General features: G+C 59.4%; 1 protein-coding gene across 4 annotated transcripts; it reads left to right on the plus strand.

Moving 5' to 3' along the window:
* The first annotated feature begins 2,551 nt into the window (after window positions 1–2,551).
* Window positions 2,552–6,632, plus strand: CRYBB2 (crystallin beta B2). Of its 4 annotated transcripts, none has more exons than XM_056329668.1 (6): window positions 2,552–2,719; window positions 3,578–3,653; window positions 4,422–4,540; window positions 5,483–5,657; window positions 6,039–6,181; window positions 6,322–6,632. In XM_056329668.1, exons 2-6 carry the CDS (start codon window positions 3,597–3,599, stop codon window positions 6,488–6,490), a joined length of 663 nt encoding a protein of 220 aa, XP_056185643.1. In that variant the 5' UTR covers window positions 2,552–2,719; window positions 3,578–3,596; the 3' UTR covers window positions 6,491–6,632. The 4 variants fall into 4 exon arrangements, with proteins under 4 accessions (XP_056185643.1, XP_056185663.1, XP_056185635.1 ...); XM_056329688.1 differs by having other exon boundaries at window positions 2,565–2,719; window positions 5,483–5,615; XM_056329660.1 differs by lacking the exons at window positions 2,552–2,719; window positions 3,578–3,653 and adding an exon at window positions 4,021–4,153.
* The last annotated feature ends 6,536 nt before the right edge of the window (window positions 6,633–13,168 follow it).

Here is a 13,168-nt window from a genome sequence, read left to right on the forward strand (position 1 = left end):
TGCCGGGGGCCTGCCTGGTCCTGGGCTGGGGTCATGCTGGTGGGGGGTGCTGTGATTGGAGATGTGGATGGGTGCCATGGCAGTGCCCCCAGCATCTCCCGTGCACAGCAGACGCAGGAAAAGAACGAGTATTTGCAGTTACATAAAGGCTTTCCAAAAATAACCCCTGGTGGTACTGTGGCATGGTGCTGGCGTGGCCACTGTAGTGGTGAGCCCCATGCTGGGGGCAGCCCAGCCGGGGGGGTGGTCTCGGGACACTTGCCTGGGGTTTTTCCCATACCTCTGCCCCTTCTCAAAGCATCACCGGAGGAGCTCTGCTCATGGCTCCTTCCCACTTTCCTCAGCCCTGCCCGCTCCCCTGCGGGAGGGTGTCCAACCCAAAGACCATGGTGGTGGCAGGGGGATCCTGGGTGACACTGGCAGCCATGGGGCCGGGGTGGCCCCAGGACCAGTGGGGATGTGGAGGACGGCTGTTCCCAGGCACTGCCAGGCTTCACGCACCCCAAAGGCGCACCCACCCCAGGCCAGGGCTGTGCCCAGACCCAGCACTCCACAGGGCATCCAGCCCGGCCCTGAGGAAGCTTCTTCCCCCGCACCCAGGTTCTTGCTCCCTGGGGATGATCTCTCTGACATGTGGGGCAACTGTTTTGGTTGCAAAGGCAGGGGCTAGAGACGCGCCCACCCCCTCCCCGCCCTGGCCCCGAGCCACGTGCTCTGAGGATGCTGGCAGGGAGCTGGGCATCCCAGCATTGAGCATCTTTGGCCGTCCAGGCAGAGGTGCAGAGCCCTGCTGCGGGTCACAGCAGCCACGCTGGGGGACTGCTCGGGGCTGGTGGCAGAGATGGGAGACGGCTCCAGGCTGCTTAAGCACTTTGTGCCGGTCAACAAACAGCCATGCCAGAGCTTTTCTTCTTTGGCCTGGCTTTGCAGCTATTAAAGGACATTTTATGGCCCTGAGCCGCACTCGATGCTTCCAGGACAGTCCATGGGGCCGTGGGTGGCTGTGCCTGCCTGCAGCATCGCTGCTGCCTGTGGCTGAGATGAACTAAAACCAGCCTGGCAGAGCCAAGGGGAAGGAATCGAAGCCCAGCAGAAGCTGTGCCAAGCACTGTGTCTGCCACTTGCTGGGGTGCATGAGGGGCTGGGACATGCCCAACAGCAGCTGCAGGGATGCACGTGCCCTGCGCTGGGGCCTGGGGCAGGTCCGTGGGGATCCTGGGCTGGGGACCGCTATGAATTAGCCCAGGAAGATGGGGAGGGCAGCGGCTGGATCCCTCTGTAGTGCTGTAGCTGGAGGCACAGAGAACAGAAAAGGATGGCGGCAGAGCTGGGAGCATTGTAGGGGCTTCCTCAGAAACCTACCTGCCAAAACCTGTCCACGGCGTGGCGTGATTTCTTTCAGAGCCACACAGTTGCCCATGGCCCCTGCAGCCCCATGAGGCCCCATCGTCCACGGCTGGGGCTGCTGCAGACCACAGGGACAAACCCCTCAGCACATGACAGCCAGGGCAGGCTCTGGTGGCAACACCCTGATGGGGGTGACCCTGTGTGTGGCTGTCCTGGGCGCCGGGGCTGAGCTAGCAGCCAGAAGTGCTGCTAGGGGAGCTGCAGCACATCATCTGTTGCAGGACCCCCATTAGATGTTGTGTGCAAGAGAGCTGCTCTGGGCCACGTTAGCACTGTGTGACACTTGCTGGGGTGACAAGGGAGTGACCCGCTCCTCTGGGAGGTGAGAGGGAGCTGTGGGAGTCTGATAGCCATGTTGTCATGCCCCCGTCCCACTGGGAAACTCACTTTGCTGCAGCAAAAGTCAGCACACAGGCCTGACGCGTCTCCCCAGGTCAGGCAGCAAGATGCCAGCGAAGGGGTTTTGCTGCTGCCCTAAACCCACAGCCCGGCTATGGGGGCGTGCCCCAGGCTGTGAGCCCCTGCTCTGTCCTTGGCTCTGTCCCGCCGTGATGGAGGAGCCTCCGTGCTGCTGCTGCTGCTGCCCCGCGGGGTGGGTGCTTCTCGGGGCCCCAGAAGGGTGGGGGATACGAAGGGAGCAGCCCAGCACGCAGGTGCCCCCGCGCTCAGGCTGAGGGTGCTGCCCTGCTGCTGCCAGGACCAGCTCCTGCCCCTGGCTGTCCCCAAAGCCCCTGGCTGGCTGTGGGAGGTGGCCGCGGTGCCCCCAGGCTCAGGAGCCTCGCAGGGTCCCTCGGCAGCGCTCCCTCGCTGGGGATGCAGACGGGCAAAGCCAGACGTTTACCAGTTATTTGAAGGCTCGTTTTATCGCGCATGGAAAGAGCCAAGTTCAGCAGTTTTCGGCCGTTCCAGCGGCGGGGTGGCTTGCTGGTTTGTTGGAGGGATAAAGTCTCTGGCTCCAAAACTCCTGAAGCAGGGCTGGCGGGCGCTTTGTTTGCAAGGGCCGGTCTGGGTCTTGGCATGCATTCGGCTGATGCATGCAAACTCCAAATCTCCTTGCCAACAAACCCAACAAAGCGGGCGACTCGAATGTGAAAGCTAATGAAATAACTCCCCGACTTGGTGTTTGGGGAGACAAAGGCTGCGGCTGATCAGCTGACCTTGGTTTTCATTGGGTTTTAATCCAGCATTCTCGCTTTGAATCATGCTTTAACTATTTTGTAAATAGTTTTGGCACCGTTCTTCTGTGGCTCGGTATAAATTCCACCTCTCGGCCCCAGCCCTTCACTGGCTCAAGCGGGTACTGGTATAACTGGTAAGACTTTTCTATTTATTGTCCTCTTTTTCGTCGTTGCCTCCTCCCAAGCCCGGGTGCTGGAGCTCCCTCCTGCAGTACTGGGCAGAGGTGCGGGGCTGGCAGTGGGGTGCAGGCACACAGTGGGGTGAGCCATGGGGATGGTCCTGTCCCTGCAGCCCAAACCGGGCGGCCAAAGCAGGAGCACTGCTGCCTGGCCATGGCTCGGTTTTTGTTTTATTGGGAATGAGCCGTTTTCGCCTGGTTTGTAGCCTGATCAGATACAGGGCATCCCACTGGACTTGAGGATGAGGGTCCTTCGTAGGGGCGGCTGTGCCGGGCAGAGCTGGGAGGTCTTGCACCAGTGACCCTGGACGCACACGGCAGGCTGGTGGTGGGAGCCCTGGTGCTTCTCCCCATCACCTCTTTCAGGCACCTGTGTGGGACAGGGAGTCCTCAGCTGTCATTTTGTCACTTGCTGGGCAGGGACAGCACAAAAAGCCTTGACTGCAGGGGCTGGGCTCTGCTGGAAATGCCCCGGGCTCCTGGGTCCCCTTCCTCTGGGCTGGAGACCCTTTGCAGGTCCCATCACAGGTGATGCTGCCCTAGGACCATTGCCTGGGCTCCTCCACGAGCCTGGGGAGGTTTGTGGTGCCCAGCAGCCTTGAGTATGGACTGGTCCTGGTGAACCCAGCCTGTGCCCACCCTGCCGTGAGCCATAGCCCTGGCACCCCTTCTCCCTTTCCCTGCAACTCAGCAGCAAGGAGCAGTCGGTGGCCGGGCGCTGGGCAAACAGTGGGGTACGGACAGGGGGCTGTGAGCACGGTTCCGGGTGCATCCTCAGTGGCAGCTTGTAACCCACTGAGTTTTCCTCCCAAGGCAGCGGACAACCCAGCTTATGATGGCTTCCGAGCACCAAATGCCAGCCTCCAAGCAGCAGCAAGCCAGCTCTAAGGTCAGTGTGTGGCTTCTCAGCTCTGCAGTGGGGCCGGGGCACCCTCGGCCTCACCGAGTGCCCAAATCATCCCCCTGGGACGCTTCTGGGGAGCAGCTGAGCTGCAACGATGCAGCCCCTTGCCAGCATCTCCCGACTGGCATCAAGCATGGCCGGCTGCGGAGCAGAGCTGTTTGCAGACGGATGAGGGCACGGGGAGTGGGGTAGGACACGCTCAGATTTTTCTGGCATCTGATGGCCCCGGTGCAGGCGGAGCGGGTGGGAACGGATCAACTCCTAATCTCCCACCACCTCTGCAGACACAGCAGATCTGCTTCCTGCCACCCCGTGACCCATGAAATCTGTGCTGAGCTGGCAGCGCTCAGTCCCCGGGACTGCCCTAGTGCCCTCCCCGTGTGTGTGGGATGTCCTGCTTACTGCATCCCACCAGCGGCAACGATGCTCAAGCCAGAGCTGGGGGTCACTCACCTGAAGCCTGGTGTGAGCGCAGGCATCCCTCTGTGAGTTGTACTAGGGCGCTGGGCCAGTGCTGGCAGAGATCACAGACATCCAGTAGTGAGAGCTGCATATTCAGAGAGCTGGAAACATTGGTCCATGCTAGAAGGCTCGTTAAAAGCTGCTGAAGTGCAGGTTTTGGAGAGCAGCACGAGGTCTGGGCTGCAGCAGGCATGGGGCTGTGCTGAGCCAGTGACCAGGGACAGTGTGTGCCCCCCGTGTCACATTGCCAGGGACAGCATGCCCTGCTCTGAGGCTCCCGCTCTCTTCCAGATCGCCATCTTCGAGCAGGAGAACTTCCAGGGCCGCTGCCATGAGCTCAGTGGTGCCTGCCCCAACCTGAAGGAAGCCGGCGTGGAGAAAGTGGGCTCCATCCTCGTGCATTCTGGACCGTATGTGCCAGGGGGGCTGGGGGGGCATGGCAATGCGTGGGAGGGAGGCAGGGGCTGGGATGTGAAGGGGATGTCGCTGCTGCTGCCGGCACCCGCACTGCACCCCAGATTTCATGTAGCCAGCGTTGCTGTGCTACTTGCCTGCCTTGCCCCTGCGGGTGCCTGGTGGTGGGGGTGCCAGCGGGTGAGCAGGGGGTGCCCAGCAGCAGGTGTCCCCCAGCCCTGCTCGGTGCGGGGGAGGCTGGAGGGGTGTGGGCATGGGTGTGGATTGGATTGTGGTGTTACCCGCAGTTTGGTTTCCTTCTCTTCAGGCACAGGGACAGCTGGGGATGGCACCACCTTGGTGGTGCGTGGTGCTGCCGGTGGCACCCCCTCTCCCCACCCACCTGCTGACCCCTGCATGTGCTCGCAGAGGGAGGCTGTGGTCCCTAGGTGGGGGGCTCTGGGCAATGGGGAGCCCCTGAAAAGTGCCTGGGGAAGAGCCAGGGTAGGTTCCCTGCCTGCACCCTGCAGCCAGCAGTACCCAGGAACAATGGGGCAGCTGTGGAGCACCCTGGCAGCACAGCCCCAGCCAGGACATGTGGGTGATCCTGTCCTTCTGCGGGTCCCCAGGGACCAAGAATGAGTGGCCACCGTGTCCAGAGCAGCCACGCTGGCAAGCCCTATGGTGTTGTTGTCAGCAGGGACCTGGGACTGGCTGTGCCGGGCCCCGTGCGCTGGACCCAGGCATTGCCCCACAGGCACGGCTGCCTGCTCCCACCCTGGCGCTGCCGCCAGCCCCCCAGCTGGCACCACGGTGCTCGTTTCCATTTTCCAAGAGGGAGCAGAGGGGTCTGCGCCCTGCCGGGGGGCACATCCTGAGGGTGTTTGCTGGGGTCTGTGCTGGGGTGCTGGCCCCTGCACCACTGCCCCATCTGAAGCTCATCCCCTGCTCTCTTCCAGCTGGGTGGGCTATGAGCAAGCAAGCTGCAAAGGGGAGCAGTTTGTGTTTGAGAAGGGGGAGTACCCCCGCTGGGACTCCTGGACCAACAGCCGGAGAAGCGACAGCATCACTTCCCTGAGACCCATCAAAGTGGTGAGAGCACCCAGACAGCCACTACCCACCCGCCAGACCAAGGTCTGCAGCCAGAAGTCTTCCCCAGCCTTCCCCCGCCCTCCCCAGCCCCGCGGGCAGAGGGGCACCCCCTCCTGCGCACCCTCGCCCCAGCCCTCGGGGCCCGGGGAGCCGGTGGGGGGGCGGAGGGAGCGCGGGGACAGGGGCAGTGGCAGGTGACCCCAGAGCGGAGGACATCTGCGGGTAAGTCTGGCAGTGCCCGTGCAGGTGCCGGCTCTCTGAGCTGGATGGAGGGATGTGGAGCAGCCCTGGCACTGGTGGGAGTGGTGGCATGTTGTGCCAGCCCCTCACCTCGGTTTCCCCCTAGCCCTGGGCTTTGCCCCCCCTGCCCAGCCCTGGGTGCTGGCAGCCGCTGACACCCTGTTTCTGCTCTCCCCTCTGCAGGACAGCCAGGAGCACAAGATTGTACTCTATGAAAACCCCAGCTTCACCGGCAAGAAGATTGAAATCATAGATGACGATGTACCCAGCTTCCATGCGCATGGCTACCAGGAGAAGGTCTCATCCGTGCGGGTCCAGAGTGGCACGTGAGTACCGGAGTGGTGGGAACTGGGTGATGATGGAGCATCATGTGGCCGAGTAGCCTTGGCCATGCCATGCTGTGCCAGGCTGTGCCGTGGCTGCCAGGCCAGGTGACGGTGCATGACCCCTGTGCTTGCCTTGGCAGGTGGGTGGGATACCAGTACCCTGGCTACAGAGGCTACCAGTACCTGTTTGAAAAGGGGGACTACAAGGACAGCTCAGATTTCGGCGCTCAGCACCCCCAGATCCAGTCGGTCAGGCGCATCCGGGACATGCAGTGGCACCAGCGTGGCGCCTACCACCCCACCAACTAGAGCCCCCGGCCCGTGCCGGGGCGCGGGGAGCAGAGCAAGCTTTCCCCCAGCCGCCGCTGACCGCCGGTGGCCTCGCCTCTTGCCTCCCTCCGTGTGATGCACACCGCTGCTGAAGCAACTGAATAAAGCTTGGAGTTTCAAAGTCCCGGCTCTGGCCCCTTCATTCCTGGGGGACACAGAGGGACCCAACAGCGGGATGCTTGACCTGAACCCATGCTCCTGGGTGGGGAGGGGGGGCCCATCGCCGCACCCCAGTGGCATTCCACCTGCTCATGGCCAGCGGCAGTGCCCTGTCCACTGCCCGGCGCTGACAGCCCACCAAAGTGCCCGGAGGGAGGTGAGCTGGGGGCTCAGCGGGAGGGACGGGAGCTGCTCACATCTCCAGCAGCCCTGGGGGAGTCCAGCCCCACTGCGGTGGCTGTGGGGCTCAGCCCTGTGCTGGGGCACATGGCCAAGGGCGAGCGGCTCCTCCTCAGCCGTGCATCCCGCTGCGGGCAGCAAAGGTGTCCCTGGGACACCGTGGTGCCAGGGCAGACGCAGTGACAGCTGGGGGATTTGCCCGGATTTGCCCTCTCCATCAGGACACCTTCAAGCCAAATAACTGCTTTATTAGGCATTGTAAAGCTTAATTAGCAATAATGCTTTTATTTAGCATTAATAGCGCTTAAGAATGCTTTAATTATTTGCATCGTAAGTCGAGCAAAGGAAGCTGTGGGACGCCAGCCCCGCAGAGGAACCGCAGCCTCACGCAGCCCGGCCGGGGGCTGGGGACAGCGGTGGCGGTGGTGGCTGCTGCGCCCGCCCGGTCCCCGCCGCCAGCAGGATGCGGCCGCGGCAGCCGCTGTGTGTCACTGCAGCTTTGCGGGCGCAGGGCGGCTGCGGTGCCGGGGCGCTGCTTCCCAGCCCCGGTGACGGGCATCCGATGGGCCACCGCGGCCACCCCCTGCGCTGGCTCCCGCTGCGCTGCCCTCCCATGCACCGCAGCTCCCGGGGAGCGGGAACCTGCTCGGCTGCAGCGCTGCGTCGTGAGCACCAGCACCACCGGGAGCAGCAGGGAGACAAGGACACGGGGTCCCCGACGAGGACACAGGACCCCCGCTCGGCCAGCTCCCACGCGCAGCCGCCCTGGCAGAGGGTGTTTTGCCCCCTGAATCCTCCGCGTTTCAGAGCCTTTTCCGCTGTGCTCAGGATGACTGAGCCTGGCATAAATCACCAGTTTGGCAAGGCCCAGCTCTCACGGGGCGATAATCTGAATTAATCATTTGCCAAATGTTGCTGCAAAATGTCAGCTCATCGGTGAGTCGTGCTTTGGCAGCACGCTGCCGTGTCGCCTCGACCGAGCCGCTTCCCTGCAAAAACCTGTGCCTTTCCCTCAACGGGGGAAATTCAGAGCGATCCCAGCCCTGAAAATTTCTCATGAAAAAAGGGGTTTTAATGGAAGGAGCGACACTCGCCGCTGTGCTGCTGATGGGCGAGCTCTGCCTTGTCTGGGCGTTTGGCTGTGAATCGTTCGTGGGAAATGGTGTCTTCTGTGGGTGCGAACGGCTAAAATCAGCAACGAGGCGGAGAGCAGAGACCCCCAGACCCCGCAGCTGGGGACCAGGGCAACCCCCTCGGGGACCACAGAGCCTGGCTGTGAGCAGCCAGCGGTGTCCTGGGGGTAAACGCACTGAAAAGCAGAAGAAGAAAATGTGATTGAGCCCTGAGGCAGCTCATCTGGGACTTGTCGGAGGAATTTCCTCATCTGGTGGCTGGGTGCACTTGGGTGGGTGCCCTCAGAGCACCTTGGTGAAGCTTTAGCTCTGTTGAGTTGGTTTTTTCCACACTCTGACCCCAGGGTGCTCCCCAGGGTATGGGGAACCACCGCGCTGCCCCAGGTGCCTGTGGCAAGGGGACTCGGTGATGCCCCAACCACCTGGGGGATCCTGCCTGGTGGCATCACCGCCCCAGGATGGCACTCCTGGTTGCTGGCCCCAAGTTTTAGTGGCCTGAGTTGGAGATGGGACGAAATGCAGCAGCTGTGGCATGAGCAGGACCTGGCCTCCAGCCCGGCACTTTGCACCGGTGCGGGGGCTGCACCCAGCTTGCTGCAGGGCAGTGGCCATGCACCAGAGCGGTAGTTTGTGCAGGGGATCAGACAGGAGGAGATGTGCTTTCCTGACTGTGCGAGGGTTTCTGTTATGTGGCAGCTGCTCCCATTCTGACTCACAGTTGCTCACCGGTAACCCCAGCCCCCAAACCTGCCCTGGCTGAAGGAAGTCACCTCCCGTCCTGCATACAGGCTGCTGCGTGGCTCTGTCACTCCTCGTGCCACCATGCTGTGCCACCATGCTGCCGGCTGGGACTGAGCACGGACATGCTGCTGGCAGGTCCCCAGCTCCCCTCTCAGGTGGGAGCGGCCGTTTTCCCTTGTCATCCTCCCAGCATCGCTGCTGTTCCCTGCTGCTGTGGGCAGGGATAGCTCTGGAGAGAGCCACTTTCCATCTGGTTGCAATTTTAAGCAGAGATAACGAACACGAAGCCACCCGCCCGGCAATGCAGGCAACCCGGGCAGGGTGGGCAGATCTCCCAGGTTTGCCAGAGGCATGGTCATGGCTGAGAGAGGCAAAGAGGCTGGTGCATAGCGACAGCCCATTGCTGCAGGCCCCAGGGCAGAGCCAGGTCTCTGGTCTTGTGTCACCCTGTGCCTAACCCCAAGGCGGGAGCTGTCAGGTGCCAGCGCATGGTCAGGACGCGGTGGGGTCTGGCTGCCACCCCGCTTGTCCAGGGCTGCCAGCAGTGCCCAGGAGGTGACGGCATGAACAAGCCCTGCACTCATCCCTGGCTGTGGCACCCACCCGTGGGGCTGCTGGGATGGGGGGGAGGAGGACAGGGACACTTACCACCCCCTGCCCTGGCAAGAGGCTGGCCACACCATGGGAGGGGGGAAAGCCGGGGTTCAGCTCTTGGGAGAGCAATGCTACAGGCACTGCTGTCAGCTGCAGAGCCCTCCTGGTGCTCCTCTCACAGGGATCATTTTTCAGCCACTTACAGCTTTCCCAGAGGTTTGGATCCACCACCCAGGCGTGTGGGACTGGAGAAGGCAGCGTGGGCTGCCTGCTCCAGCTCTGTGTCCTCCTCTGGGATGTTTCTTCCTTCCAGCTCCCCTTTCCCCTTTGGAGAAACTGTAGAAATGGAAAGACCTGAGGGGGGAGCAGAAATTTGAGAGCCTGAGGCTGTTCAGCTCAGCAGACAGCCTGGCAAACCCAACAAACTGAGCTGAGGAGCGAGGGCTGGGTTTGGGGGTGAAGGCAATTAACCTGTGCAGGAAGCACCCTTGGCTTCGGGGGAACTCACCCCCATTGCAAACATCACCATTGACCCCAGCATTTCGGGAGACGTGGTCACCCCAAAGGTGCTGCTCCTCGGCAAGCTGAGCAGACGCTGTTGCTGGCTCGGAAAGACATGTACTGGGAATTTTTTTTTCTTTTCTTTCTTTCTTTTTTTTTTTTAATTTAAAAGAAAAATCATATTCAAAAACACAAGACCGCCTCCATCCCACGCGAGCTGTGGAGGTGCCATCTGGCACGCTGCTACCTGCCGCTCGCCTCCCGTCCCCGCCGGCAGGGCTGCCCACCGCAGCGGCTCTCTGCCCCCGGCCGCACCAAACCACATCCCTTAAACCTTCTCCCTCGCCGCTGCCCACCAGACCTCGCTGCCGGCGGGGGGAACGGCGGGCACTGTCAGCGGTGGTGGCTGGTGATATTTCAGCGGTCCCACGGCTCTGCTGGCGGGTGGGTGGTTTTGCTGTCATGCCAATAGACGGGAGAGCTAAAGCTGTTCTCCAGACTGGCAAAGTATTTCTTTTTTCACCCAGAAAATACTGGGGGGGGGGGCTCAAACCCCATCGCCACCAGCCAGGCTGGGTTTCACCCCCCCTCAGCTGGCTGTTTCCCCCAGTGCCTGCAGTGCTGGCAGGAGCGGCAGGTGCTGTGGGGTGGTGGGCATCCCCTGGGACCCTCTGTGGGCGAACCCCCCACCACGTGCCAGCAGCCCGGGCTGTGCCCGCAGGCTGGAGGCAGGAACAGGTACTGCTTGCAGGGAAAGCCCTGCAGCAATTTGCCACGGAGCAATTCATGCAAGAATAAAGATAGTGCAAAACCCTGGGTAAATCGTATCTGAGGTTCAGGTGCCTTTTCCTTCCTGTTTTATTATTCAACTTAAGCATAGGCTATTGTCTGTCCTTGGAATGTGCCTTCATGGGGGACCATGTCCAAGGTGGGATGGACTGGCTGGCAAGGAGGAGGTAAATGCAATGATAAGTGTGGAAAAAGTGCCCATGTGCTCACACTGGCTGTCCTTCGCCTTCCTGCAGAGCCCATGGTGGCAGCTGGGTGAAGCGCCCCTTGTGCGCAGGGTGCTGAGGCCCTGGGAGACACGCCAAGGTAGGGGAAATCATTGGCAAAAAAACTTACGAGAAATGAGAAGTGATTATTCTTAGTTATAGTGGGGTGATTTCTATCTCATCTGCAGCCTGGATGCCTTGGGTATTGAATGTGCCTTGCCAACTGTTAGAGGTTTACCGCGTGTTTCACAGATTTTTGACCTTTGAAAATGATTGTTATGTTTAATTCTGCAGCTTCTGGAGCCATAGGAGTATGTGAGATTCTTAGATTTGACTTTTTTTTTTCTTCTTTAAATTAAATTGAGCTTCTAGCCTCATGCTTGTCCATGCACGCAGACCGTAGCCACAAATACTAAAGGCTTAAGAAAGGAAGGGAAAAATAAGTAGGCATCCAGCATGTATTATTAAAATCTTGTGGTTTTCAGGGCAGATTTGTGATGTATCAGTGCTCAGCTTTGGCATGTGGAAAAGTAATCTCACCTCTGATTAATGCGAAAGCTGGGACAAGAGAGAAATAACCCGGTGTTACTTCTCCAGCCAAGAGAGGAGCCTCTCCTGCCAGCCCCGGGGCGATGGGGAGTAGCAGGGCTCAGCAGCAGGGCTGGAGGCTGAGCTCCCAATGGCTTCTGCCACCTTGTTTTCCCCCTTTTCTGATTAAAGAAAACAGCTGGGGAGAAAAAACAGCCGCTGTGAACAAGTGGATCTGCTGTGTGGTGGGTCCCTGCCGGTGGCCAGGAGCTGGGGGAGGGTGGAGAAGCCGGGCTGGGCGCAGCAGCACTGGCATGATGCCGTGTGGCCAGCAGAATGTCCTGGCTTGGCTTGGCTTTATAAAATCACCTCTGTTTATAGTGACCAGTTTTTAATACTCCTAGATGAAGAGTGGGATGGTGTCAAGTAATTTTTCCATTTCAGGCTCTGAATGCTGGCAGCCAAAACACAGCATTAGAAGTGGAAAGGAAACAAACTAGGGCTGATGGCTGCTGGACCCTGGCTCAGGACCTGTTCACATCGCTGCACTGGTGCCAGCCTGGACTATGGCTTCTCCTGTCTTACCAGCGGCCACGCGGGTCAGCGGCGGTCATCTCTTATATTTATAAGTAGGGGTAATACCAAGTCCTGTCCAGCAGCCAGTGAAAGAAATGCACCTTGATCACCTTGTGGTACCTGAGGCTCTGTGCTGTGCCGGGAGCAGATGACTGGAGCTGATGGATGCTTTTGTCCAGAATGCCAGGCTCCTGTTTGCTTTCCTGCTGCTTGTTTTCGTTCCTAACATTAGTGCGAAGAGGGAGAAAAAGGAAGGAAAGAAAGCTTTACAGATTCCTATGCTTCTTGCTGCAAGTAAAACTCATGTCCAGCTGAAGTACTGGAAACATCTCTTCGTCAAAGGCTAGAATTGGAAACAGCCACATGGAGTCATAATGGGATTAAAATGTATTGGGAGATTATAGCAGCAGCATGGGCTCAGCGATGGTGCTCCTGCCCCATGTGCGACACTCAGTTGCTTGGTGTATTTTTCCCAGTGCTTGATTGTGAAACGCTCAGGAAAGAATCAAAATGCTTTAATAATATGAAAAACTAAAGGTATGTGCTGGGAAATGAGTTGGCTGCTGCACTCGGCCCCCGTCCCCACCGGCGCAGGGCTCGCAGCCACTCTTGTCCACGGACGTACTCTGCCATGGGACGGGGCTTTGCATCAGACGGCTTTACCTAAACACATCTGAAAAAAGAAAATGTTGTCTTTCCCTCCGGGCAAGTGGCCAGGGCAGCCCTGATTGCTTCCTCGTCCCGCTGCCGGAGCTGGCAATTAAACTCTGGCAATCACCAACAAACACAGTGTGACCCATCCATTGTACCCACGCACCCCCACCCCGCTACCAGTGCTGCCGCCTTTGTAAGGGAAATAGTGGCTCAAGGTGGCTAATTGGAATATGAGCAGCCAATGCCATTATATATGATTTGAGGCTGTAAAAGCCAATGGCGGGGTCTTGCTTTCAATGTCAACATGAAAGGCAAAGAAACTATTTTCAGTGATGTAAACTCCTGGGCAGCAGAAGTGCCAATTAGGAAACATCTGCTCCTCATAGTCCAGGCGGACTTCAAGCAAGCACATGGCAACATAATGGGATTAAAACATATCACCGAATTATGTTGGTGCTGCAAAGATCAGCTGCTGTGGATGTTCTTATGAAATTAGGGGGAAAAAATGAAAAACAAATTTCTCTCTTCAGGATGGACGTAACCTTTTTTTTATTATTATTATTTCTTAATTTGTACCTTATGTAACATGCAGGAGC

Source organism: Falco biarmicus, chromosome 1 (genome assembly GCF_023638135.1).
Source record: "Falco biarmicus isolate bFalBia1 chromosome 1, bFalBia1.pri, whole genome shotgun sequence".
Lineage (NCBI taxonomy): Eukaryota > Metazoa > Chordata > Aves > Falconiformes > Falconidae > Falco > Falco biarmicus.